This window comes from Xyrauchen texanus, chromosome 14, assembly GCF_025860055.1.
Source record: "Xyrauchen texanus isolate HMW12.3.18 chromosome 14, RBS_HiC_50CHRs, whole genome shotgun sequence".
Taxonomy (NCBI): Eukaryota; Metazoa; Chordata; class Actinopteri; order Cypriniformes; family Catostomidae; genus Xyrauchen; species Xyrauchen texanus.
In genome coordinates, this window is record NC_068289.1 from 18,824,247 (window position 1) to 18,849,057 (window position 24,811).

Here is a 24,811-nt window from a genome sequence, read left to right on the forward strand (position 1 = left end):
TTAATGTATGGCAGCGTGCTTTTATTGTGTTCACCCAAAGCTACTAAAAAAATATGATTAATGCAATTTTAGTTTGGAGGATAGAATACACAAAATGATCTAGATGTTTGAAACCAACTAACAAAACGCCAAAATTGTGCAATTGGACTTGGAGAACCATGGTCATATATGGACTTGGAGAACCATGTGACAATTAGCCCCGGTCACCCTTATTTTACAGAGCACACAGACACAGTATAAACTACACTGAGAATACACAGAATATATGAAGTCTCAGACTGACTGAGGTGTCATGGAATACTTTAACTCTGTGAGTTGGTGTTTAAACAACAACTGTTTTTTTTTTTTTTTTTTTTTGGAGATCATTTCAAACTTTTAAAACATTTTCTGTGTGGACAGATCGTCCGCACACAGGACAACTCTGTGATTCATTTGTTTAACCCAAGTTAAATAATGTTACTTTGGTTTAATGTTTTGTCATTGTAAACTTTTGCATTGGTTTAAATGTTAAAGATTTACAATGTGACAAAACGCACACGTGACACTGACAAAGAACACGTCTGATCAGTAGGGGTCGCTAACTGACAGGTAGATATGAGGTCATGCAGGTTCGTCGCGCCGTGTGCTTTAAATTTGTCCCTATTTCTTAATTATAAAGACACACTGTAATGGCCATGGTCATAGGTCACAATAGTTTTCCTGATACTATGTTTACTTTGTTCCATCGAGACCACCTCCGGATCTAGGGGAGGGGCCACAGGGGCAAGGGCGTAGATGGGGGGTGTTACAGCGTGAACACAGCATTTCAATTTTCCATTGATCATGGTAGAAATATTGGGGGAGGGCGCACAGGGGCAATGGCACCAGCTAAAACCTGATGGCAGCTCACTCCCCACAGACGCAGAATCATACAGGCTTTACTGATGAGGTAGCCCATGTCAGCCAGCTGCAATTATTTTTATTTTTACAGTATAGATATCTGCGTTGGGTATCCGATAGCTTAAAGGGATAGTTCACTCAAAATGAAAATTATCCCATCATTTACTTACCCTCATGCCATCCCAGATGTGTATGACTTTCTTTCTTCTGCTGAACACAAATAAATATTTTTAGAAGAATATTTCAGCTCTGTAGGTCCATACAATGCAAGTGAATGGTGGCCGAATTTTGCAGCTCCAAAAATCACATTAAGGCAGCATAAAAGTAATCCATAAGACTATTGGACTATTTAGTTTTACTTTCTATCTGAAAGTGAACGTAGATTTAGAGTAAAAAATGTACTTAAATATTGTTCTGTTTCTCACCCACACCTATCATATCGTAAACATTGATTAAACCACTGGAGTTGTATGGAATGCTTTTATGTTGCTTTTATGTGCTTTTTGGAACTTCAAAGTTCTGGCCACCATTCACTTGCATCATATGTAGATCTACAGAGCTGAGATAGTCTTTGAAAAATCTTTGTGTTCAGCAGAAGAAAGAAAGTCATACATATCTGGGATGGCATGAGGGTGAATAAATGGGTTGGGGTGAACTTTGCCTTTAACCGTTTTTATTCAAGTCAAAAAATATTATATCACTGAATCAACCTGAATACATTAGGTTACACCAACTACACCGCTAATTTTAAAGGTTAGTTCATGTAGAAGGGTTAGGGTTTACAGAATTTTACAGTGTATGTAATAATTCTGTTTGAAATTTCAAATTATTTTGTTACTAGAGAGCCCAGGTTATAAAAGTAGGCTACAGTAGGCTATAAATTACCCGATGTGTAATACAGTTCTATTGAGTTGTCGTTAAATAAAGGGTCAAGGTTACGAAAGTCCATTTTAAGGTTTCGCTTTAGTAGGGTTTAGTAGGGTATACGCGTGAGTTGGGTGTTGCGTCAGAAGGTAAAAAAGGGGCGAATAACGCAATAGCTCAACGAGCGCTTCCTGTTGGCCATCGAGGTTTGTGGGCGGGGCATCAAATGACTGGGGCTTTCCGTAAATTTTCATAACTCTACAGACAGCATTTCCTTCACAAGTGCATCGTCTGCCGACGACAGTCCGACCTATTTATTTCAAGCATTATTTAATTTCGTTCTGAAGGATTACATACGAATTAATCACATTAGGAGTTACGGCGCCAAAAATTGACTTTGTCTCTCAGAAATGATGGAAATTGAACTGCCTAAAATGCATCCAAGCCAACAGGTAAATTTTATTATGTAATCATTTATTGTGTCGCTTATGGCGAATGTTGTGTTCGCTTTTAATTGTAGTCAAAATAAAATAAAAAAAATCGAAAATCAGTTTTCTTGGCTGGACTGTGATCCTTTGAACCTGTTTTGTGGGGCATCGTGTGACATCATATAGAGCTCGTGTCATAAATGTGTTACCAGATCACAACTTCGCGTACTTATTCCATGTGACATTTCAAAGGACTGAAAGTTTATATATTATAATAATTGAGCTTGTTTTCTTCATTCATGATTTGTATGACGTGAAATGGTCGAAACGTGTTTATCCCGTATTAAAGGAGGTGTTTCCTTATCCCAGTGTCTGATCTTGCATTTTCACCCAAAATTCTGCATAGTCATTGAAGTGGCGCCGTCCTAAACTAGAAGAAAATTGACATGTCTAAATAAATGTTAAAACCGTGCTGAAAGGCTAGTAATGTCTTGTGAAGCTGGCATACGGATAAACTCCTGTCAGTGCGATCAGTAGTTTTTGCGTGTGATCCAGCAGCGGGTACTTTCTCTGCGCATGCGCACTCGCCGCCAGCGCCTTGCACAATAGCAGGCGGCTCCAATCTGGAATGTGGCTCTTTAATTTGCCCTTGTGTCCTGACGCAAAGATGTGATCCTCAGCTTTAAGAGATTAGTCCCCATCACAGTCAATGGCATTCTTTATGCCCAAAACCTTGGGTGTTGCAAAAAACATTTTGGGTAGACTTATGCTTTATTAAAACTTTAATTGAAAATAAATAGTAATTGACAAACATTACATAATACAGATCAGCAATGCATACACATTCAGAAGTGAAAACAAATTAATGAAGTTTTCATGTACTTCAGGTAATAAAAGTGATCTGTCTAATGTAATAAAACATAATTTATAATATGGGTTTGAATAAATATATAAAAGAACTGTAAATAATAGGCTGTAATAATAAAATAGTAAACATTAATACAAGTTATATGGGTCATTGACAAATAAGGTTGTCGGAGGTGATAGAAATGAGGCCTATTTAAAAACTCAGATTTAAAACATGTGTCAAGTTAGTAGATGTGCAATCTTTGAATTCACATTATTTTTTTAAATTGTCTGGAAAAAAAAACACACACATTTATAGCATTTTTTATAAAAACAAAATATTTATTTTTTTCATGTGTCATGTTCAAACATATGTTTCAAGGTGAAAAATATTTTTTATAAGTTCAGAATAAGTTCAGAAATATTTATATTTAATGATATGACAAAACAGTTTTGTGGGTTTAAAGAGATCTTCTCTGTTTTATGATTTTTGTCACATGACAACAAAATTTCTACCTACATGTTGGTTGGACAAAAGTTAAATAAAAAAAAAAAAATGTGTTATTGTTTCACTGCATTAAAAATAATAATAAAATATTATTTAGCACAACTCATGTCAACATTTCTGAATTTCAGCTTTTAATGAGACTTTGAATTTTTTTACTGTCTCTGTAAGTTTGCAACATATGACATATTTTACTTTAAGCCCAAGAAAAATATCAAAATTACTTTTGACAGTAATTGAAAACATTTGAATCATAGAATTGTATTCAAGTAATTATTTTGTGTATATTGCATTTGTAAAGTATTTTTGAATAATGTTTATATGTGGACAAAACTAATGAGCGTCATGTCATTGACCCAAATAATAATAATATTCCATATAGAAGAATCTGTATTTCGAAATATATAATCATAACAGTATTAATAAATGCTTTCAAATGCAACTAGAAATATGATCAATAACAGATAATAATAATACAATAGTAAATGGTTATAAAAAGTGATATAATATTAATATGCCATATATAATGTAACAGCATTATTTATGGCAGATGTGCTTTCTTCTTATTTTTAAGCAAAAATACCACTCTTAAAAGCTTTTTATCAATAGTAAAAGTTAATTGTTGTAGTATTTTCTTACATTTGAAGTGAAGTCAGTATTGTCTATCAACAGAACAGTAAGGTGAAGTAAGTTCACCTGTTTTGGCAACATTCTGGATGGTGAAATAATATGAAGGTTTCTAAACCTGTTTAACTACTGCTAAACTACGTGCAGTATCACCTACCTGGACAATGTGCAGTGAAAAAAACAAAAACAGAACAAGGTTTTCTCTTGTTCCTACATTGTTATATTCCACATTCCCGCAATCTTTAAAGGAACAGGAAGTGAGACAGTGTGAAAAAGAACCTCCTCTTCATAAGGAAACACTGCAGGTTTAATAAACAGCTCTCGTTTCTTGTTTCCACTGATGCGAACACCTAACCTGGATAACACTTTTCAACACAGAAATTAATTATCTAGTTAGGTGTGTCTTGGATATACTTTTCACTCCAAAATACAATCCCATATATTTAGGCTTTGACATACATCGATACTCACATACAAGCACATATGCAATACTCTGCCTGATTAGCCTCGCATTGACTCAGGGCTGGACTGGAAATCTGGCATACCAGGCATTTTCCCAGTGGGCCGACGCACTTTGGGGCTGATCAGGGGCGGACTGGCCATCCGGAGAACCGAGCGGGCCGGTGGGTCGGCCACGAAATGTGCCGAATGGGCCGCGATAAGCTAAAATGAGGTGCAGCGTTATGCATAACAGACAACAAAACATCACCGCGATATGCAGAAAAGGACAGCGAACCCCACCCCCGCTCAACAAGTTTTGGGTCAGTTGCCATGTAAAATTCTGGGCCGATTAATCTTCCCAGTCCAGCCTGCACAGACTTAATACCTTCACTATAACACATTTTAATATATGACCTTCGACCCTAGACAGAGACACCATATTTCATTTGATGTGAATAAAAAATGAGGCTGTAGCTACTTTTTACATCTTGTTCCTTTCTGGGGATATTTTACATTTTATGATTAAAAAAACGAGCAGCTATTTTGCATTTAGGCAATAGGCATACAAGTCAAGTTTTTATCTACTTGATATAAACTCCCCAATTGATTGCTATTACGATTCAATAATGTGTCAAATCGGCAATAAAATCTGACAACAATGTGAAATCATAAAGTTTGCATCTTTGGCTCAAATCATGCTAAAAAAATCATTTTTCAGTCTCGTTCATTTAATGCGTTTGCACAAAAAGGTGATTGGCTTGTTTTGAAAGGTGGGACTGTAACGAGGCTGCCGTAGGCGGAGATCAAACCTAGGTCTGCAGTGCTCAAGTGTTAGGTGTTTTACCATTGAGCTAACTCCCCTATCCCACTGAATGGGGGCCACCACCCTGGAAGTGGGGAGAATGGGTTCTGGACAGGACTCCCCCTCTGGTGGCTTAAACTGTCTCGAGAGTGCATCTGGCTTGAGATTCTTGGAACCTGGGCAATAGGAAAGAGTGAAATTAAATCGGATAAAAAAGAGGGACCAACGGGCTTGTCGAGAATTCAACCTCTTTGCCTCCTGGATGTAAGTTAGGTTCCTGTGGTCCGTCCATATGAGGAAAGGGTATTTGGCCCCCTCCAGCCAATGCCTCCACTCTTCCAATGCCATTTTAATGGCATGGCATTATTATCACTCTTACTCCTCTGTGACAGGACAGCTCCTATCCCTACATCTGAGGCATCCACCTCCAATATAAAGGGCATCTCTGGATCAGGAAGAGTAAGGATAGGGGCAGATGTGAAGAGTCGCTTCAATTTATTGAAGGCCTAGTTAGCTCTGCTGGTCCACGCAAGCTGTCTGGTTGACTTCTTAGTGAGTGAGAAGAGAGGCTCTGCAACAGAACTGAAGTTTCTAATGAATCTCCTATAAAAATTGGAGAAGCCTAGAAAGCGCTGTACCTGCTTCACTGAAGTTGGACAGGGCCAATCCAAGACTGCCCGAATCTTGCCAGGATCCATCTGGAGACTGCCCTTGGACACACAGAAGCCAAGGAATGAGACTGCTGTAACATGAAACTCTTCTCCAGCTTCACAAAGAGTTTATGCTTCAGCAACTGCACTAGGACCTGCCGAACATGCAGAACGTGTTCTTGGTAGTTGTGGGAGAATATGAGTATGTCATCCAGATAAACAAACACAAATCTGTTCAGCAACTCTCTGAGAGCATCATTAATAAAGGCCTGGAAGACGGCTGGGGCATTTACCAGTCCGAATGGCATTACCTGATATTCATAGTGGCCCGTCTGTCTTCCACTCGTCTCCGTCACGGATTCTAACTAGGTGATATGCATTACAAAGTTCTAGTTTGGTAAAGATGGTGGCACCCTGCAGGATCTCAAAAGCCGTGGTCATGAGGGGGAGAGGGTACCGGTTCTTGATGGTAATACGGTTTAGACCTCGGTAGTCTATGCGGGGTCGGAGGCTGCCATCCTTCTTTTCAACAAAGAAAAAAATGGCTCCTGCAGGTGAGGTGGAAGGATGGATGAATCCACTGTCCAGAGATTCTTTGAGGTATTTATCCATGGCTAATCTTTCAGAACCAGAGAGAGTAGAGCTTTCCACGAGGTGGGCAGGTACTAGGAAGCAGTTCAATAGAGCAATCATAAGATTTATGAGGGGACAGTGAGGCAGCTCTGTATTACTTAAGACTTCATGGAGGTCTGCATACTCCAGGGGTACTCGGGATAACTCGGGAAGATGCGTTAGAGACTTGGGTTTTGCCGGCTCCATCTTGAGAGGATCCATGACTTCCGTGGACAGGGTCTCGGGAACAGAGGTACAACTCCACCTGGAGATTTCTGGCGAATGTTCTGGGAATGATCTTAGCAGATTGGGGGTACAGCAGAAGGCGATGTCTGAGACACGGCAGTTGGTTCCCCAGGTTCTAACCCCAGTCAATGTGTGGGTTGTGAGCGGTCAGCCATGGGAAGCCAAGAATTAGAGGAAGCTTAGGAGAGTGATTCAAAAGGAACTGTATCTGTTCCTGATGTTGCCACAGCCTTAGCTGGAGAGGTGGGGTACATTGACTAATCTGTCCGAAACCCAGAGGACTGCCATCAACTGCCGTAATGTTAAGGGGTTTCTGAAGGGTCGCAGGCTGAATAGAAAGTCTCTTGGCCAACTCAAAGTCCATAAAACTCCCGGCGGCCCCAGAGTCTACAAAGGCACAAACTTGATGATGTTGCATGCTATGGGTAAGGGTGGCATGGATGGTCAAACCAGAGGTCGCCGAGCAGGGGATGGTTCCTATTCTCGCCCTGGCTCCCCTCCTCCTGGACGAGAGTTGGCTTTCCCCGACAACTCAGGACATGCAAAGTGAAAGTGGCCTGGCTTGCTATAATAGAGACAGCATCTGTCCGTCATCCATTAGTTGCGTTCTGCTTGGGATATCCTGGTTCTACCCAGCTGCATGGGTTCCTCTAGGTCGCTAGGGGATGAAGACAGTTTAATAGGGCTGGCGGACTCCAGCAATCTGATCTCCTGCAGTCGCTCCTGTTGGCATTCTCTGAGGCGATGGTCTACCCGGATGGCCACGTCAATGAGGGATTCAAGATCAGGTGCAGGGTGAAGGCATGGTGAAAGTTAGCTCTCAGGGCTCGTTGATCTCATCCACTCTCCGTGGCAAGGGTGCGAAACTCGATAGCAAACTCCGCTGCACTCCGGGTACCTTGAGATAGATGAAGCAAGCGGTGATCCACATCTCCCCTACTAGCTGGATGGAGGAAAACTCTCTTCATCTCAGAAATGAAGTCTTGACTGTTGACTGTGAGTAGAGATCTCTGGTCCCATAAGGCTGAGGTCCAGTCCAATGCCTTGCCTGTGAGAAGGGTAATGATGTAGGCCACTTTACTACTTTCAGCGGGAAAGCTGCTGGGCTGGAGCTGGAAGGCCAGGGTACACTGGCAGTACATCTCTCAGGACTGCCACCAAATCGTTCAGGGGCTGGTAGTCTGGGCTCTGACGGTAAAGAAAGTATAGGTCTTGGTGAAAGATCGGGAGATGGGTCTCGGGATGAGGTGGCTTGAGACTGTTGATTCAGAAGGTGAAGGATCTTCATTGCTGTGAACTGTATGCCAATGATAGACTTATGATAAATAATATGGTAGTAAACAATAAATTTTATTCTAAAGCCGCTATTTGTATTGTCTTATCAATGATTAATTCTTCTGCTACAGGAATGTAAAGCATTTATATTATCTGAATATACATATATATATATATATATATATATATATATAATTTTTTAAATATTTAAAGATAAGTATGTATAATCATTATATATTGAGTTATTGTTATATGAGGGGCTTTCTCAGCAAATATTTGTTTATGCGATTAATCACGATTAATTAATCGGGACACCATGTTATTAATTTGATTACAAATTTTAATCGATTTAGAGTCCTAATTTATTTATTTGGTAATTTATGTGTTTGTTTTGCCAAATTTATAAACATGTTTTGAAAAAAAAAAAAAGGGTCAGTTTTATTTTTTAGACACACTCATGAACACTAAAATACAGAAAAAATAAAATAGAAAATACATTCTTAGGAAATATGTAATGAAAAAAATTATTAAAATAATCAAAATAAATAATAATACAACAAATAAAATAATTTGAAAATACTTGTATTTAAACACTGAAATTTTGAAAAAATAAACTGAAAATAATTTATTATTAAATAAATACAAATAAATTGTATATAATTATAATAAATTCAATACAATGAAAATGCTTTAAATTGTAATGTCTAACAATAACTGTTATGTGATGTCAGCACTGATGAGTGATTCAGAATTGCAAAAACAAAAATTGTTCCTAAGAACTGTTCCTCTATTCTGTGTATACACTTCTCCTCTGTGGAGTCCCTTGGGCCTTGTGATCTGAAATTATATAGGAAGCTGATTTTCTACCGGTCTCCAGTCACATGAGCTGAACATGGTCTTTCATAAACAGAGATATACAAAACTTCAGAGGGTTTATGTAGAGCTTACCCTCTGTAAATACATGGAAGTTACAGACTGTATAACAGTTTATCACAGACATTGTTGATTTAATAGTGTTTAATTCAAACAACTTTTCATATTCATGGAAAGTCAGAGGCCATGGTTTTGTAAATATTTGTAAATATTGGTAACTATTTTAGTTATCAGAATTAGGGATGCACCGATACCACTTTTTCTCTTCCGATTCCGATATCAGAAATCTCAGTATAATATATACTGATCCCGATCCGATACAAGTGTTGTTTTTTGCATAATCAATTTAGAATATCTTTACATTATTGTGTGGAACTGCTTGGGTGTGCTCTTTAATGTGGAAAGAATCACAAACATCTAACTACACATTAATTCAATATAAATGTATAGCTTATTAATAACAACTTTATACGTTAACTAGTATACTGGATAATGTAACAGTAAAATTAACAGTAATTCCAGTATAAGTCATCAGCATAAAAGAAGCTGTTTTTTTATATATCTTAATTTTTTTGGGCAAAAAAAGGATTTTAAAGGATTCAGATCTCTTTTTTGTTCAATTTAGTTGTAAGGTATCAGCTCACTTTTCATTCACACAGTTATTTTTTGGAACCCATTCAACTTAAATATTATTATCATTTGTAAGCAAATTATAATAATAGTAATATATTAGAATAGTAATATATTGTAAAATATCTCATTCGTACACCTTTGACTTTTAAACCCTCAAGCTTTTATTTTGACATTGTGAACTCTCCAGGAAGCCCTGTATGTGTCTGTTTGTAGGCAAGTTTACAGTAGTTTATTTAGCTTCTTATTCAATTTCTGGTCAAAATCACCTCCAGTGCCGTTCTAAATGCATATTATAAGTGAACTGAACTTTTGAGCATCTACATCTGAGATGTTGTTTGTGAGTTGCGCTCAAATATTGCGCAAAATGTGAAGGCTAAAAATAGCCATGAAGTGTGTGTGTAAACATAGCAGTGCCATTTACTAACGCGCTGGAGATGCGTGTGCATTTTATATATTTACTTATTAAACACAGCCTTTTGTGATTCACAGAGCTAATCACATCTTCATGTGGCTTTGAATAAAATGCACGAGTCATATTAACTACTTTAATCGTGTTTTAATGGTTCTTTTATGTCATTTTTGGAGCTTGACAGTAACGAACATGACTAACACACAGTTAGTTGGATCGGACTCGTCGGACTGAGACCCGATCAGTCTAAAAGCTTAATTTTCAGAGCCTATACAGATCCAGGTATCGGATCGGTGCACCCCCTAATCAGAATTAACAAATCTTCTTATCTGGCGATGTATAACATTTTTACTGCCCACACTTACAGACTAGCAGTAGAACTCACCTTATAGTGACTGACACATATTGGTTTTTTAATGGCGATGCATTTAAGCAGGATGGCCTATATAATGCCGTTATACTGTACTATACAACACAAAATTGCTGAAATGAAAATCAACAAATATTTTGACAATATTCTTTAAATTCACTGACACAATATAATTTAAAATAAATGTAATTAAATATAAAAAATAATAAAAATAATATTAATAAATAAAAATAATAATGAAAAATGCTTTCATTCAAATACTGAAATATAGAGCAGAATAAATTATTATTACAGCCAAGTGGGCACGGTTATCGGCCAATCCCGATAATGTAAAAAAAAAAGGCCAAATATAGGTTTTTATAAAACAGATAGTTCCAGTCCTGGATGCTGATTTGTTAACAGCCATGCTTTATTCATGATAAAGCACAGCTCTGACCTCTTCACAGAACCTCTATTGGTATTACTCCGCAGTAGAGGTCGACCGATAGTGGTAGGAAAGGCAGATAACCGATAAATCAGCCTATAGTTATAAAATCGATTTTTAGAATATTTATTATGGTGGGCAAAGAAAAACTGTCCAAACTGACTAAAATCTCAGATGCAATTTTTTGTTGAACCAAAATCCCAATAATAACCCCCAAAAAATTAAGATTTGGTGCATAACACGGGACTAAACAAGTCCGAAACACGCCAAGGACTCCTATTTTGAGATTAATAAATGATGGAAAAAATACCGGCAATAGTTTCGAAAAGCAACTATCGGTTAATCTGTAAAACCGATATATTGGTCTACCGTTACTCTGCAGCACCCATAGCTGACAGTTATTCTTGCTGCCTAGCAACGTTCTGTACATTTTTGTGCTTGATATTTTTATTAAGTGGTGACCATTTTATAAAAGCAAGAAGGCACTCGAGGCTGTGCCATATTGTGAATATAGTCATGGCTGAAGGGGTTGCGGGATGGCCTACAGCATTATAACTTTTTATGTCAGTATAGCACGGCCTCTCATCCCTTATTGCTTAAATATAATGAAGGCTCTATAATGTCTCTGTATCTGATTCTGATTAAATGCTGGATATAAAACTGGGTTCAAAACCATGTTTGGTCATATTATGGCTTTGATTTTTTATTTTTGATTAAGGATTGTGCCTTAAATTAATTGAAGGTTAAAGTGAAGCATCTTTTTAGAAATACGCAATTGACATGATTGTGCGACACGTGCTAAATCACGGCAATTTTTCCAGTAATACCTAATTCTTTAGTATTTTCGTAATGCATGGCCTTCTCAATCTCTGATATTTTTATTATTACATCAATACTATTGGACTATATGGACTCATAAAGCGCTGTTAGTCATTATTGTGGTAAAAGTGACCCATTTCTCCTTTTTTATAGAATATAGAATAATTTCTATATTATTCTTACTGACTTCTTGACTACCAAGGTCATGTCAACAAATGCCAGGGACAAGGACACAAACTGTAATTTCTGTTTTCTGCCCATGAATTTAACAAACACCCTTATCTGAGGCATCTGTGTAGTTAAAACACCATTGCGGGTGGGGTTTCATTCCCGGCTGCTGATTGGTTAGTTTAGAAACACTGTACCGCATGTTGTCACATCCGTCTCCGAATAGTAGCATATCCAAACATCCACCAATTGATCTGTCTATGGACGATCACAGTTTTTCTAAAAACTGCCAACTTTTATGCACTTGGCAGTAAACATCAACAGTTTAATTGATTCTTTAGAGTAACACAGCACTTCACCATATGTTATCTACCACTTTAATGTGTAATAGTATCTGGGCAATTGTCAGCGTAAAGTTTTCGCAGTTTACAAGGAGCTGCTCGCGCTGTTGAGCTTAATCCCAGAGGATTAATGTGCTCAACTCAAGTCCGAAGAGACATCGTTTAAGTGTTTTAATGTCATTGTTTTCACTATTGCAGCATGCTCATCTCCTGTTTGTGAATATAATACAGTTGTAGACACTGGGACAGTTTCATCTCTGTTTTATTTACATTGCATTCGGTCGCAACTCGCAAGTGGACGCTTAATCATCTACTCAAACCACGTGGATATAACCCCACATATACAACGATTAAAGCAGTTATTTTCTGTAATCGGACTCTGGGATGGAAACTTTTCTTTATTTGAAAATGTTTAAAACATGGTGATTATATAAAGTAAGTACATGAAAGCAATGTGATTATTATCATCGCAAATACTCTTTAGAATCTTTGCTCGGAATACAAGTTTTATTTTGTGACCGACTGTATACCCCTGTCTTGTTCTAATGCTCTTTAATGTGTAATTGTATTATATAAAAAAAGTACTTATATTCTGTGAAGTGTTCCTTGCTCACATACATCCAGTTTAAAATAATAAAACAACATGACATAGTTTTTCTTTACTTCATCATCCTTGAGTAATGATTGTGCGATGAGGTAGGTTTGTTTAGATTAAGTATTTGAGATGAATTGTACATAAAATAGTCCATAGCAATTCTGTGCTGTGGGCACTGTCATTGAAAGTTGTTTTACGCTACGAAGCGAAGCTTCCGCTCTGCGAACGCGGGAGTTTGATAAAGGCCTACTCCTCCAGAGTCAGATCTGTGTTGTGTTCTTCTCCAGAAAGTAATAAGAATGTATGCTGGGTTTAATCACAAACTTTACAATTTCAGTATGCAGCAGTGTTAGTTTGGGGATACATGAAGGAAATTCAAAGAGAAATTATTCAAATCTGTTTTGTGTTTTTATATAAATGGTTAATTGACCGGACAATCTCAATGCTGATAGGCGAAATTCGCGACAATGCGTCATGCAAATTTCTCAGTCGAGTTGAAAAATGTGAACTTGCATGGATGAAGCAATTTCGCTCATTTGAGTCGCGTCATTCGCTTCATTTGCACCGCCTGGAGCGGATTTGCGTCTATTCGCATCTTTGAAATTAACTTTGAATGTAACGCGTCGCGTTTATGTGAATACACCATAAATCTCCTGACAGTTTAAACGGTCTGGATCGCATGCTTAGATTGTTACGGAGTGACCGTCTTGATTTGTGAATGAGAGGATCATATATGATCCTGAAGTTTTGATTCTGGCTGATAGAATACGTACATCAGAGGAAGATATTAGATGAGCGCTCGACGAAAATTAAACACTGGATTTTCTTGAGGTTCCTCAATTAAATCTTTTTAAATTAGATATCTGCATATTTGCAGATGGTATATAATAGAAGTTTTATTAATATTTGCCTTTCATCATTAGAAAAGTTACAGGGAACTGTTGAGGAGTGACTTAGAATACGTGTTTAAGAGGAAGCTTTATGAGGATTCCACAGGACGCTGGATCTGCTGAAGTTGTGTGAGGTTGGTTTAATATATCTGTTTAAACAAGATATGTGCATATTTGCAAACAGTAGATGATATTATTTTTATTGATATTTGGATTTTTTATCATTAGACAAGACAGTTAAAGAGAACTGTTGAGGAGAGAAGGGGGAGAATGAAACAGACGAGCACTTTAACATTATGAGCTCGAACGCGTCTGCCGCAGCTCTGATATGCGGACCGTTTAAATGAGACTGTGTTGCACACCGGTGTATTATTGTAGAAACACAATGGCACGTAACAACAAAATGAACCGTGACTGGTCATTTACATGTCTCAGATGCTTCACATGCAAGAAGGCGATTTTCGGCGCCCTCAAGAACAAAATAGCCCAAATGGGAAAATCACAATTTTTAATCACCTTTTTGCCCTAACTAGTTCATGTAAACAGTTCTGCAGTGTGAAAACTGAATTTTTAAGTTCAAATATTCCATGTAGTCTCTCAATTAATAGGAGGGTGGTAAAGTTGCATGCATAATAATAATAATAATAATAATAATAATAAAATGTTCTTAAAAATAGATATAAATAATATAATACATGTCCAACTACAAGAACTTCCTCAAAAGGTTTCCTGTCAACTACCCAAAAATAGTCTATTAATGTTTTCTAGCCATTCTCTTGCAACATACTCCCAAGTTGAAGGTCACAAATATGAAGTTCATATCAATAGTTTTTTCCAGCTGCTGTGCCTAAATGTGGCCCTAACATTTACACTAACTGAGTATGTACTTGTGTGTGCTTGGGTTATTGCATAGTTCCCAGAGATGAAAAAGGAGAAGCAGCATCTATTATTCACACAGTCTCATTGTTACGTTGATGATCCCTTTGAGATGGTCAGGGTGTGTTCTGGAGGTCTTGAATGCAGTACTCTCTATGGCTTTATCCAAACATGCAGCTAAAAATATCACATTTGTTGGTGTATTGGACTCAAATCTGGTTAGTTATTTGACATCTGAGAAAAAAGAGAGCACAGGAAATCTGATGTTTACAATCAGATCCCAACCACATCCATATATGGTTTGAAATCCAATTAAAATTGTAACAGATTCTGATCAGATCAGATCCAAAGTAATTTTTTTGTAATTTGAGTCAAGGCATTGCATAACATCATATAAAGTGCCCAATATTCACATGAACTGTCCTAATACACTTATTTTTGCTCACTCTTCCCTGATATAGTGAACTATGTGACATTCAATTGTGAATAGAGCTTAACAATGTGCGGTAAAAGAGCTCAGCAGTGACCGCTCACTCCCACTAGCTCCCACTCCCACTTCCCTAAATATTTTCCAAAGTTTGAAAATTAAATTCAAATTTGAAAGTCAGCTGATTTTTTAAGTGAATTGTTTCCTTAGTCCACAAGAAGGCACATTGAATACATAATAAACTATACAGTACCATGTTATATCATTGCAAAGAACGTTCCTGGCTGTTAAAAAAAAGCATTTCATTTTCAACTAATGTGCATAAAATAAATAAATAAAACGTTTTAGTCGGCCCATATTTTCAAATGTTAAGGGGGATACTACTTTGTTTTTTGATTCATTACAGTTGTATATAGAGTAGCAATATTCCCAGATAGCAGAGGAATTTGGCTGAACTCGGTGGAGAAGTGGCTCAGAGCCCTATGAGCTCTATGAGACCAGGCCAGGGGCTGTTCAATCAGATGGAACACAACAGACTGGAACCAGACACGAGGATCTCAAGACACACATTTTCAAGTTGAACATCTTTCCTGACAAAGCATTTAAACAGCTCATTGCTTAATCTGAGAAACACTTATAAGAGAGCAAGACTCAACGGCCAAGCACCTCCACCAACTGCAAGGGGCTGTTCACACCAAACACTTTTGCAACAATGCATTTGTATTTCTTTGTAAGCACACTAAACAAACATCTTTGTTTCATTTTGTTTTTGTTTATTCAACATCTTGTGCAGGAGCGCTTCTTGAGACACCTGCTTTGTGTTAAACTGTAATTGTTGTGCTGTGTCTAGTCTTTTTAGTACAAGAATGCGTTCGATCTGAAGTCATCGTCAGTGCTTGGCACACATCCAAAATACAAATGCACTGTTTTAGCATTCAAATGTGCATTATTTTCTTAAATTCAACAAATATAAAATTTTTAATTTGACAGCCATAACTACCACACACTGACACACTGTGAAGTGTGAATGACGCAATCGAGTTGGTCTCCCTACACTCTCAAACTATTTAGGTCCTATATATTTGCAATATAAAATATATACATATTACAATATAAAATATTGTTTGATTATGCCATCCACAGTGCTTCATGGGATTGTTGTTCATTCCCTCATGAAAGACATTCAGTACATAGTCTTGCACCTTTTTTAATAAAAATAAAAATTTGTGATGTTGTGATTTCCCTCGGAGTTGGTTGGTTTGGTTCATGGCTTACAACTGTTTTATGAAGGATTTTCTGAAAAATCCCTATGGTATGGCTGAAAATGTTTGTGGGTACGGTTGCATTCTAGTTAGTGCAATGGTTCCCAATGGAGGCACCCAAACACTAAACATTTGGTATATCTACCTAATCAAACATGGAGTACTCCCAAGATCTGAAATGGGTGTGTCAAAAAATTGAGACATTTTGCAGTGTTGGGGTGAATGAGTGGACAAGTGAGCGGTTTCAAACAGTATATGCATAAATGTGTTAATTAGTGTGATCAGATTTGAAGATCAGATTTGAAAAGCAAAATCAGATTATGTGTGATCAAAGCCTATTATTCATCTCATCTCTGTTATTTCTCTGTAGGATATGGAGCTGATAGATATCCTGTGGAGACAGGACGTGGACCTGGGAGCAGGGAGGGAGGTGTTTGACCTCAGCTACAGACAGAAGGAGGTAGAATTGCGTCGACAGCGTGAGCAGGAGGAGGAGAAGCAGCAGCAGCATTTGCGGGAACAGGAGAAAGCTCTGCTTGCCCAACTCCAGCTGGATGAGGAGACTGGGGAGTTTGTGCCGTGGACTGCACCGGCTGCTAGTGCTCTGACACATGCGAACAAGACAAATACCGAAATCACACAGGTATGGATGCACAAATCCCTCCAATCACAGAGCTGACAGAGGCTTGGGCGTGTCTCAGCTTATATGTATCATATGCGTACACATACACACAAACACCAGGGCAACGGAGGATCTGCCGAATCTATCATAGATCACAGAGTGTATCTTTGTAATCTATCATAGACAGAATCACACATGGAGACATAGGTGCTCAAAAGGCCGCACCCTCCCCTCGTATTACAGGGTGCAGTTGCCTAGTTGCTTGGTAACTGCAGCTATGGCATGATTAATTGAACTCAGGTGGTTAAGGTTTCTGTGTAAACGCTATTCTATGAAATGGAAAACAAATAGGCAAGCAAACAACCCCGATACAAATTTCCTAGGACACTAAATCTAGTTCGATCAAACTGTTTTCTGGCTAACCAAGCCTACATTTTTACTGCTCTGTCATTAATCAGAAACAACTAAGAAATTGAGAGGTCTCTTTTGTGATTTTGAGAAAATAATTGTCTGTGATTTCATATAATGTATTTAGCAAGCTTCTCCTTTAATTTGACCTTTGTTGAATACCATGAATAAAGCTAATTTTCTTATTGGGTCCGAATTGCCTGGTGCACCTTTATTATGAATTCAGACCTTCATTGCAATTAGTACAATTATTGGTGGTTTAAAGCTGAATTATGTAAATCAAATAAAATCTCTTTATTGTCACTCAACCATATACACAATTGCAACAGTGGGTGAAAGTCTTGGGTGCAGTTCCGAACAACATAGCAGTCATGACAGTGATGAGGCATTCTGCGACACTTTGATCTTCAAAACAGATTTCTTTATACGCCCTTTATCTGGCGTTGATCGAACAAACAAATAGCCCCAATGTTGATGGAGTGGGTCTAAATAGGTCGCTCAATACACACAGGAATTTTTATAGTGCCACAGAGACACAGTATTAGAGAAAATGGCTTACTTATAGTTGTCTCTGCATATTAAGCTGGGAAATGAGAAAGTATGTTAACGCTGGAAAAAGTTACATACTTCAGCTTTAAGTACTTACAAATTTAAGTGAAATATAAATGAGAAATAAAAATAATAAAATTAAATAAATACAAACATTTTATTAATGCATACATTAAAAGCATGCAACAGAAAGGCCAGAAACATACTTTACGCAAGTATGCATATAGAAATCGAATACATCTGGATAGGAATATGTACACTAATATATTTAAGCTTATTTATTTTTACCTTTGTTGAATACCATAACTAAAGCTAATTTTCTTATTTTGCGCACATTTTCAGAGACAGTAACATAAGTATTCCGTACTAGTGATGCTTCATTTGTAAACAAATCTTTCAAGTGAACGAATCATTCTTATTCACCTCCATGCACTGACTTATATTGTTCACTGGCCTCTCTTCCTTTTGAAGACAATTAGCTCTATTTTGAAGCACAAGACATTTTTGGTGGCTTTTTCATGCTTGTAATGACTGATTATAGCATGAGCAAATAGCATTCGATTACAGGCTGTGAAGGAGCATATCATTGGTTTTACCCACTGAATGAATACGCCCTTCACTGAACCAGTCGAGTCGGTCATTTGAGTCTGAACGAGATGAGACTTCTCATTCATGAACGAACTGAATTTACTAGTAACTAACTAACTTGTTTGCGAACAAAGTTAATGAATCAGGCGTCTCGTTCATGAACTAGGATCTGCTGACTGGCTGAAGGAGAGGAGGCAAGTCGTTTGTTCAGTTCCGCAATCTTTTTCAACAAGTGTTAGAATAAATTATGAATAAAAGTTACTGATGACCGCACATTGCAATGAAATTTGGAAATCATAATTGTTTTTAGGCTAGTATTGTTGTCTTACAATATGTGTATAGCTTGATGAAAAGTCATGCTCAGCAGTTCACAATATGACAGATATTCTTTGTTGTAATTTGTGTGGAAACATGCATAATTAGAATAGTTTAAATCTTAAGTTACCCTGTGCTTTTCGTTTAATAAATTGTTTAAAAGTTGTTAAAATGTAAAAAATGCTGATCTGTCTTCAACTACTGGCGTAAAGGCTTAATTGGCAAAAATGAACAATGATCAAATCAATGAACAAATATTTTTGGTTCAAAAGACTCAAGTGACTGGGCTGAATCATAATCTTCACCACTACAGAGTACTTTACACAAGAACGCAGATGTTAGTGCTTGGCAAACGCATCGTCAACGTGCGGGCTGGTTGAACATGCATAATGTGCGTTCATGCGTATCTGTGGTGGTAACAAACCTCAGTACTCCAGGGGTCTATAACTACCTTCAAAACTCTGTTCCATTAAACTGGATGTGTTAGTAATCAGGTAAGTTGCTATACATATATTGACATTAACTTACTTGCTTAGCAAATTCCTCTTCAAACTGTTGCTGTGCCATGACAATAGGTGATTTGAAAGAGTAAACCCGCTGTAGAAGCGGAAAAGTGTTTTGTTATGAATTGCAGCCCGACACGTTTTAGAAAGCAACAACACATGAAATCGAGCTTGTGTAGCTACAAGTGTTTGCTTTCACATACATGCATTGGGGTTTGTTTCGGCCTTAACGTCTATATGTAAACAGTAGACACTCACCTTCCTTATAACTACATAGAGCAGTACATGAAATACATCCTGTTATTTATTCTAACTCGCATGTTGTTTAGGAAACTACTTCTCTCTGAATAGTGCTTTAGTCAGGTTTACAAAGTACCAGAATTTATATGTATGTTTCCTGCTTTGTGTATAGATGCAATGGTTTAATTTGGATGTATCTGACTGTGTACGTGCAGAATGGGGCATTCGCTGAGGAGGGAGACGCCATGTCATTTGATGAGTGCATGCAGCTCCTAGCTGAGACTTTTCCCCTGGATGAGCCAGCAGAGGTAATTATGGGATATATATCACCCGTAAAAAACACTTCACACCCCATACAACACAACAGAACACCTACTGTATACATGTCAGTGCACTTGAGTCTAATTGTATCTCTATTCTCTGTTGTGCATGTAGCCAGCTCCGCCTTGCCTGGATCCCTCGATTCTCCCTTCCACAGAGCTTATGATGCCCCCAGACATGACCAGCTTTAACCAGAATCCTTTGTTACCAGGCTCTCTGGATCAAGCCTGGATGGAGTTGCTCTCACTCCCAGAGTTGCGGGTAAGCCCCCGTAAACCAGACCCCACCTAACACCCTGGAGAAAGTCTGAGAAGATGCCATCAGCTCTAAACAACACCCCATATAAAGCTAAAAACAGTTTTCAACACATTATACAAACCTGTTATGGCAAAATCACCCATCCTAAAATTGACAGTTCACCCAAAAATGAAAATTCTGTCAATTACTTTCCCACATGTTGTTCCAACACAAAAAGAGATGTTAGCAAGTTCGTTTCAATCACCATTCACTTTCATAGTTTTTTTGTTCAGTGAATGGTCACTGTGGCTGATGTCTCTTTTTGTGTTCCATGCAAGAAAGTATATAGGGTAGAGTAAATGATGACAGAACTTTCATTTTGGTAATCTATCCCTTTTAAAGTCAACATGAAACAGCATTCACAACTAATTGTACTAATGTTATGTGATGTTTTTCAGAGTGAAACACATTTAACGAGAATAAAATGTGGGGATTTTATCCATTAGGAATGATTGGATTGTAAGTGTAAGTGTCTTGTGTTCAGGAATTAGCCATATTTGAATGAGAGTTTGATAGAAAAAAAAAAGGCTTTAATGGCTATAAAAAAAGTGCTAAGATGGCTAAATTGCTATTTGGCTGTGGTTTAGCAATATACAATAGCCCATGCAGCCTTGGTGACATGTACCGTAAGAGAAAATAATTTCAGATTAACCTAACTGGGGTATATTTTGATTTCGTATTGAATTCGACATATCAGACAGAGACAAAAACAAAATGAGGTACTTCTTGGTTCACTTTGGTTTTTACCACATGTGGTTTAAAAGGGCGTGAAAAACCCTGTTGCTGAGCAACAACCAAATTATCCTTTCTGAGCTCATACTGTGGTTTTACTAGTGACTCAGGAATGTATACTTAGATTGTTTTGTTTGAATTTAACAATTTGTCCATCTATACACTACGACAGGTCATAACCACAGATAGTATTTTGTAATCCATCAGTGAGTCCAACTAGATTTCTGAAGAAAATATGAGTGATGCTTTTCTGTGGAAAAACTGGCCACCATGATGCTAGGATGTTGTTGGTGGTAGCTAAATTGTTGAGTTATTGAGTAGTTTTTGGCTCATTGCTCATAAGTCAAAAAGCCTACCTCCAAGTCTTAATTATATTATGGTCCATTTATATAAGTTGGGTCCTTCCTTCAAAGGGTAAACTTTTTCTGCGAGCCACTTTGTCTTGCGCATGGTTGAGCGCTCAGCCTCAAGTATACTTGACGCATGGGCACTGCAACTTTATGATAATCTTTTAGCATCAATGGTAGGCACATGAACCTCTGATGCATGCCTTGATAAACTAGGCTGCATGTGGACAGTCTGCGTGTACTGTGCCAACAAAATTTGCATCTCAAATACAAATACGCACTGTAGCGGCCAAATAGCAATGCTTGCCTTAGCTAGCGTCAAGTTTATTTATCAAATTCGCCACTAATGATAGTTTAATCCCAACTCACATTGAAGCCCCATTTTGTGTCATATAGGTTTTCACATGTATTATGCTGTTCATAAAGTGTTCTTTTATTTTTTAGCAGTGTTTGAGCATGCAGATGCAGGACACAATGAATATGGATGGATTTATGAATACAAGCCAATCTTTAGAAGCACAGGACCCAAACTACAGCCAATACCTGCCTGGGATAGACCATCTCTCCTCCACCCAAACAGAGGTGTGTCCTCCTGAATACATCAACACCTATGATGGATCCTTCAACACTATGGTTTCACCCAACCTCAGTCAGATGAGCCTGAATGGCCCGGAAGTGAGCTCCGATGAATTTTGTAATATGTTTCATCCTGAAATGGAAGTTAAAGTGAACAGCGGCTCTGTGACCTTTGATGGAGGAAATATGGTCAGCCAACACTCTGAGATTCCCAGCGATCCTCCTGTAAACCCCATGGATCTTCAAAGCTTCTCTCCTGCAAACTTCGACTTGGAAAAACCAGAACTTATGGCAGAATTCCTGGATTCTGATTCTGGGTTGTCTCTGGATGCCAGTCCTCATATGAGTTCTCCAGGAAAGTCTTTGCATGGAGATGGATCCTACAGTTTTAGTGACTCCGACTCCGAAGATATGGACGGTAGTCCAGGAAGTGCAGAATCAGATTATTCCGAGATATTCCCGCTGGTTTACAACTGCGATGGTGCTCAGCTTTCTCTCTCAGATAAATCCATGGTAGAACCGCAGGAGATGAAAGTGAAGAACCCAAAGATAAAGCCGGCAGAGGGCAGTGGCTACTCCAAACCTCCTTTCACCAAAGACAAACAGAAGAAACGCTCTGAGGCCAGGCTCTCCCGTGACGAACAGAGAGCAAAAGCCTTGCAGATCCCCTTCACTGTAGATACGATCATCAATCTTCCTGTAGATGACTTCAACGAGATGATGTCCAAACAACAGCTCAATGAAGCTCAACTCTCCCTCATCAGAGACATCCGCCGTCGAGGCAAGAACAAGGTCGCTGCGCAGAACTGCCGCAAGAGGAAGTTGGAGAACATCGTGGGCCTTGAGTATGAGCTAGACTCGCTGGAGGAGGAGAAGGAACGCCTGATGAATGAGAAAAGTGAACGTAGTACCGGTCTGAGAGAGATGAAGCAACAGTTGAATACTCTGTACCAAGAGGTCTTCAGTATGCTTCGAGACGAGCAGGGCAGGCCTTTCTCACCCAATGAATACTCCCTTCAGCATACCGCCGACGGCACAGTTTTCCTCGTTCCTCGCCTTAAAAAGACTCCGGTTAAGAATGACTAGATCTGTTCCTTCTTGTCTCCCCTTCCATTCTTGCTTCTATTTTTTGGTAGTGCATTTCTCTTGCTAACACCTTGTCCTAATTAGGCGCAACGTTATAGCAATAAGTGATATAAGCTATCTTTGTCCTAACCACAAAAGTGCAATAGAACGGCACTTGATTTCGCACTTTCTAATTGGAAACTCTGTACACCTTTAGAAAAAATGCAATTCAACATCATTTGTCAACTTGGTTCCAGTTTTGTTTACTCGCATGTAATTTTCCAATCATCTAGCAATGGAATATCTTTATGGTTGAAGATCAAAGGCGTGCAAAGTCTTGCACATTCGGCTTGAAATGGAACACAGTGTAAACTTTGAATATGTTCTGATTGGCTGCAAATTTCACATTGCGCAGCTTCGCATATAGTGCATCACGCCTGGTTAGGACATGGTGCAAGTTTTATGAAAAATAAATACTAAATAGGAGTGTATTTTGCTTATGTACATCAAATATTGAAATAGCAGAATGAATATATAAGTTTATCATATTCTGCTTTCCTAATATTTTTAATATGTGTTTGATTTTGTACTCCTTTATATTTTCTCTGAGATTCTTTTGCCTACCTGGTTTGTAAATAAATGTATACCTTATTTGCTATTGAGATGGACAAATGTACTGTATATAAAAATAGATTCTACATTCTTGTATGCTAATAATGGTTGAGATCCTTTTAAGTCTGCACTTAAGTCAGTTTTATATCTTAATTTACAATTATATTGCTATTTTATCTCTGGACTTTATGGCTTTATGATAAATAAATAAATATTTAAAACAGTGATGACTTTGGCAGTTGTTTTAAATGGTTGACTAGTTGTTTTATGATGAGAAGGTGAATGGAGGAAAGAGGAACTGGATATTAACAATAAGGAAGTAGTCACAAATCTATTAAGTTAAAAATGTATGAATAACAATGAATTAGATCATTCCATTTGGTTTGATAATAGTCTAGATAATAGAATAATTGGTTAAAAGTCAGAAGAAAAGTCTTGCGCTATTTGTTTCCAGATGCCAGTTGGTTTGATATTGTATCTAATGTAATGACATTCATACATTTTAAATGTAGCCTAAATGTCTAAATACTTTTTTTAAACCCACTATATATCCTACTTCGCCATTACAACATAATCTATTGGGACAATGCTAAACATTATATAAGAAGGGTTTGGAGCTGTAGTTTTTCAGAAACAACTTTTCAATTTGGCTCGCCACCAACATGGTACCACACTACATATTCACACCATCTACCCTGATTTGTGAGATTAAACCTAATCATAAACATTAGAGTGTGAAAGAAAATGTTTGTCCAGTGTGCTAACTAACAAGTTTCAACTGAATATTTACCTCAGCCTAACAAACCCAATCTCCCAGTGTTATGCATCAGAGCACGGTTGTTTGGCTGCAGCCCATTTAAGATTAAAGCCCTAGTGGACAAAGAGCAGTAGAACGGGTCAGATTTTTTGCTTTGCAAGCCACACACGCAAACACACACAACCTTTGAACACACCAAGCCCTCTCTTTTCACAGTACAGTAAAGCTTGACAGTCTGCTTGTTATACTAAAACAAACAGGGCCAACCTGTTCAGAAACCTGCATTAACATGTCATGATGTAGGGTCTTTTTACAGTGTACATAAAAGTTTATTGGCTTATAAAAGCAGATGATATAATATCACAAATGAATGCTGCTGTTGTTCTAATGTAACTTTCAAAGCCTTGTGACTGCATTTTACTGCCTTGCTTTTACTCATCAACAGGCAGCCATGTTTTATATAACTAAGTAATTATAGTTTTTCAAAATAAAACTGCCCAATAACCTGATTTTTTTGTGTTAGGGTTGTACATTGAGCATTTCATTTCTGCAGTTTTAAGCTATCAGAGTAATGGCATGGGACTTTTCTAGGTCAGCACTGATCTTAAATATTTACC

General features: G+C 37.8%; 1 protein-coding gene across 2 annotated transcripts; it reads left to right on the forward strand.

The window, feature by feature from the left end:
- The first annotated feature begins 1,993 nt into the window (after positions 1-1,993).
- On the forward strand, positions 1,994-23,650 carry LOC127654842 (nuclear factor erythroid 2-related factor 2-like). 2 transcript variants are annotated; one of them, XM_052142338.1, is made up of 5 exons: positions 1,994-2,195; positions 16,633-16,905; positions 19,703-19,795; positions 19,923-20,069; positions 21,632-23,650. In XM_052142338.1, the coding sequence occupies exons 1-5, from the start codon at positions 2,154-2,156 to the stop codon at positions 22,844-22,846; spliced, it is 1,770 nt and encodes a 589-aa protein (XP_051998298.1). In that variant the 5' UTR covers positions 1,994-2,153; the 3' UTR covers positions 22,847-23,650. The 2 variants fall into 2 exon arrangements, with proteins under 2 accessions (XP_051998298.1, XP_051998297.1); XM_052142337.1 differs by having other exon boundaries at positions 21,629-23,649.
- Positions 23,651-24,811: the final 1,161 nt, after the last annotated feature.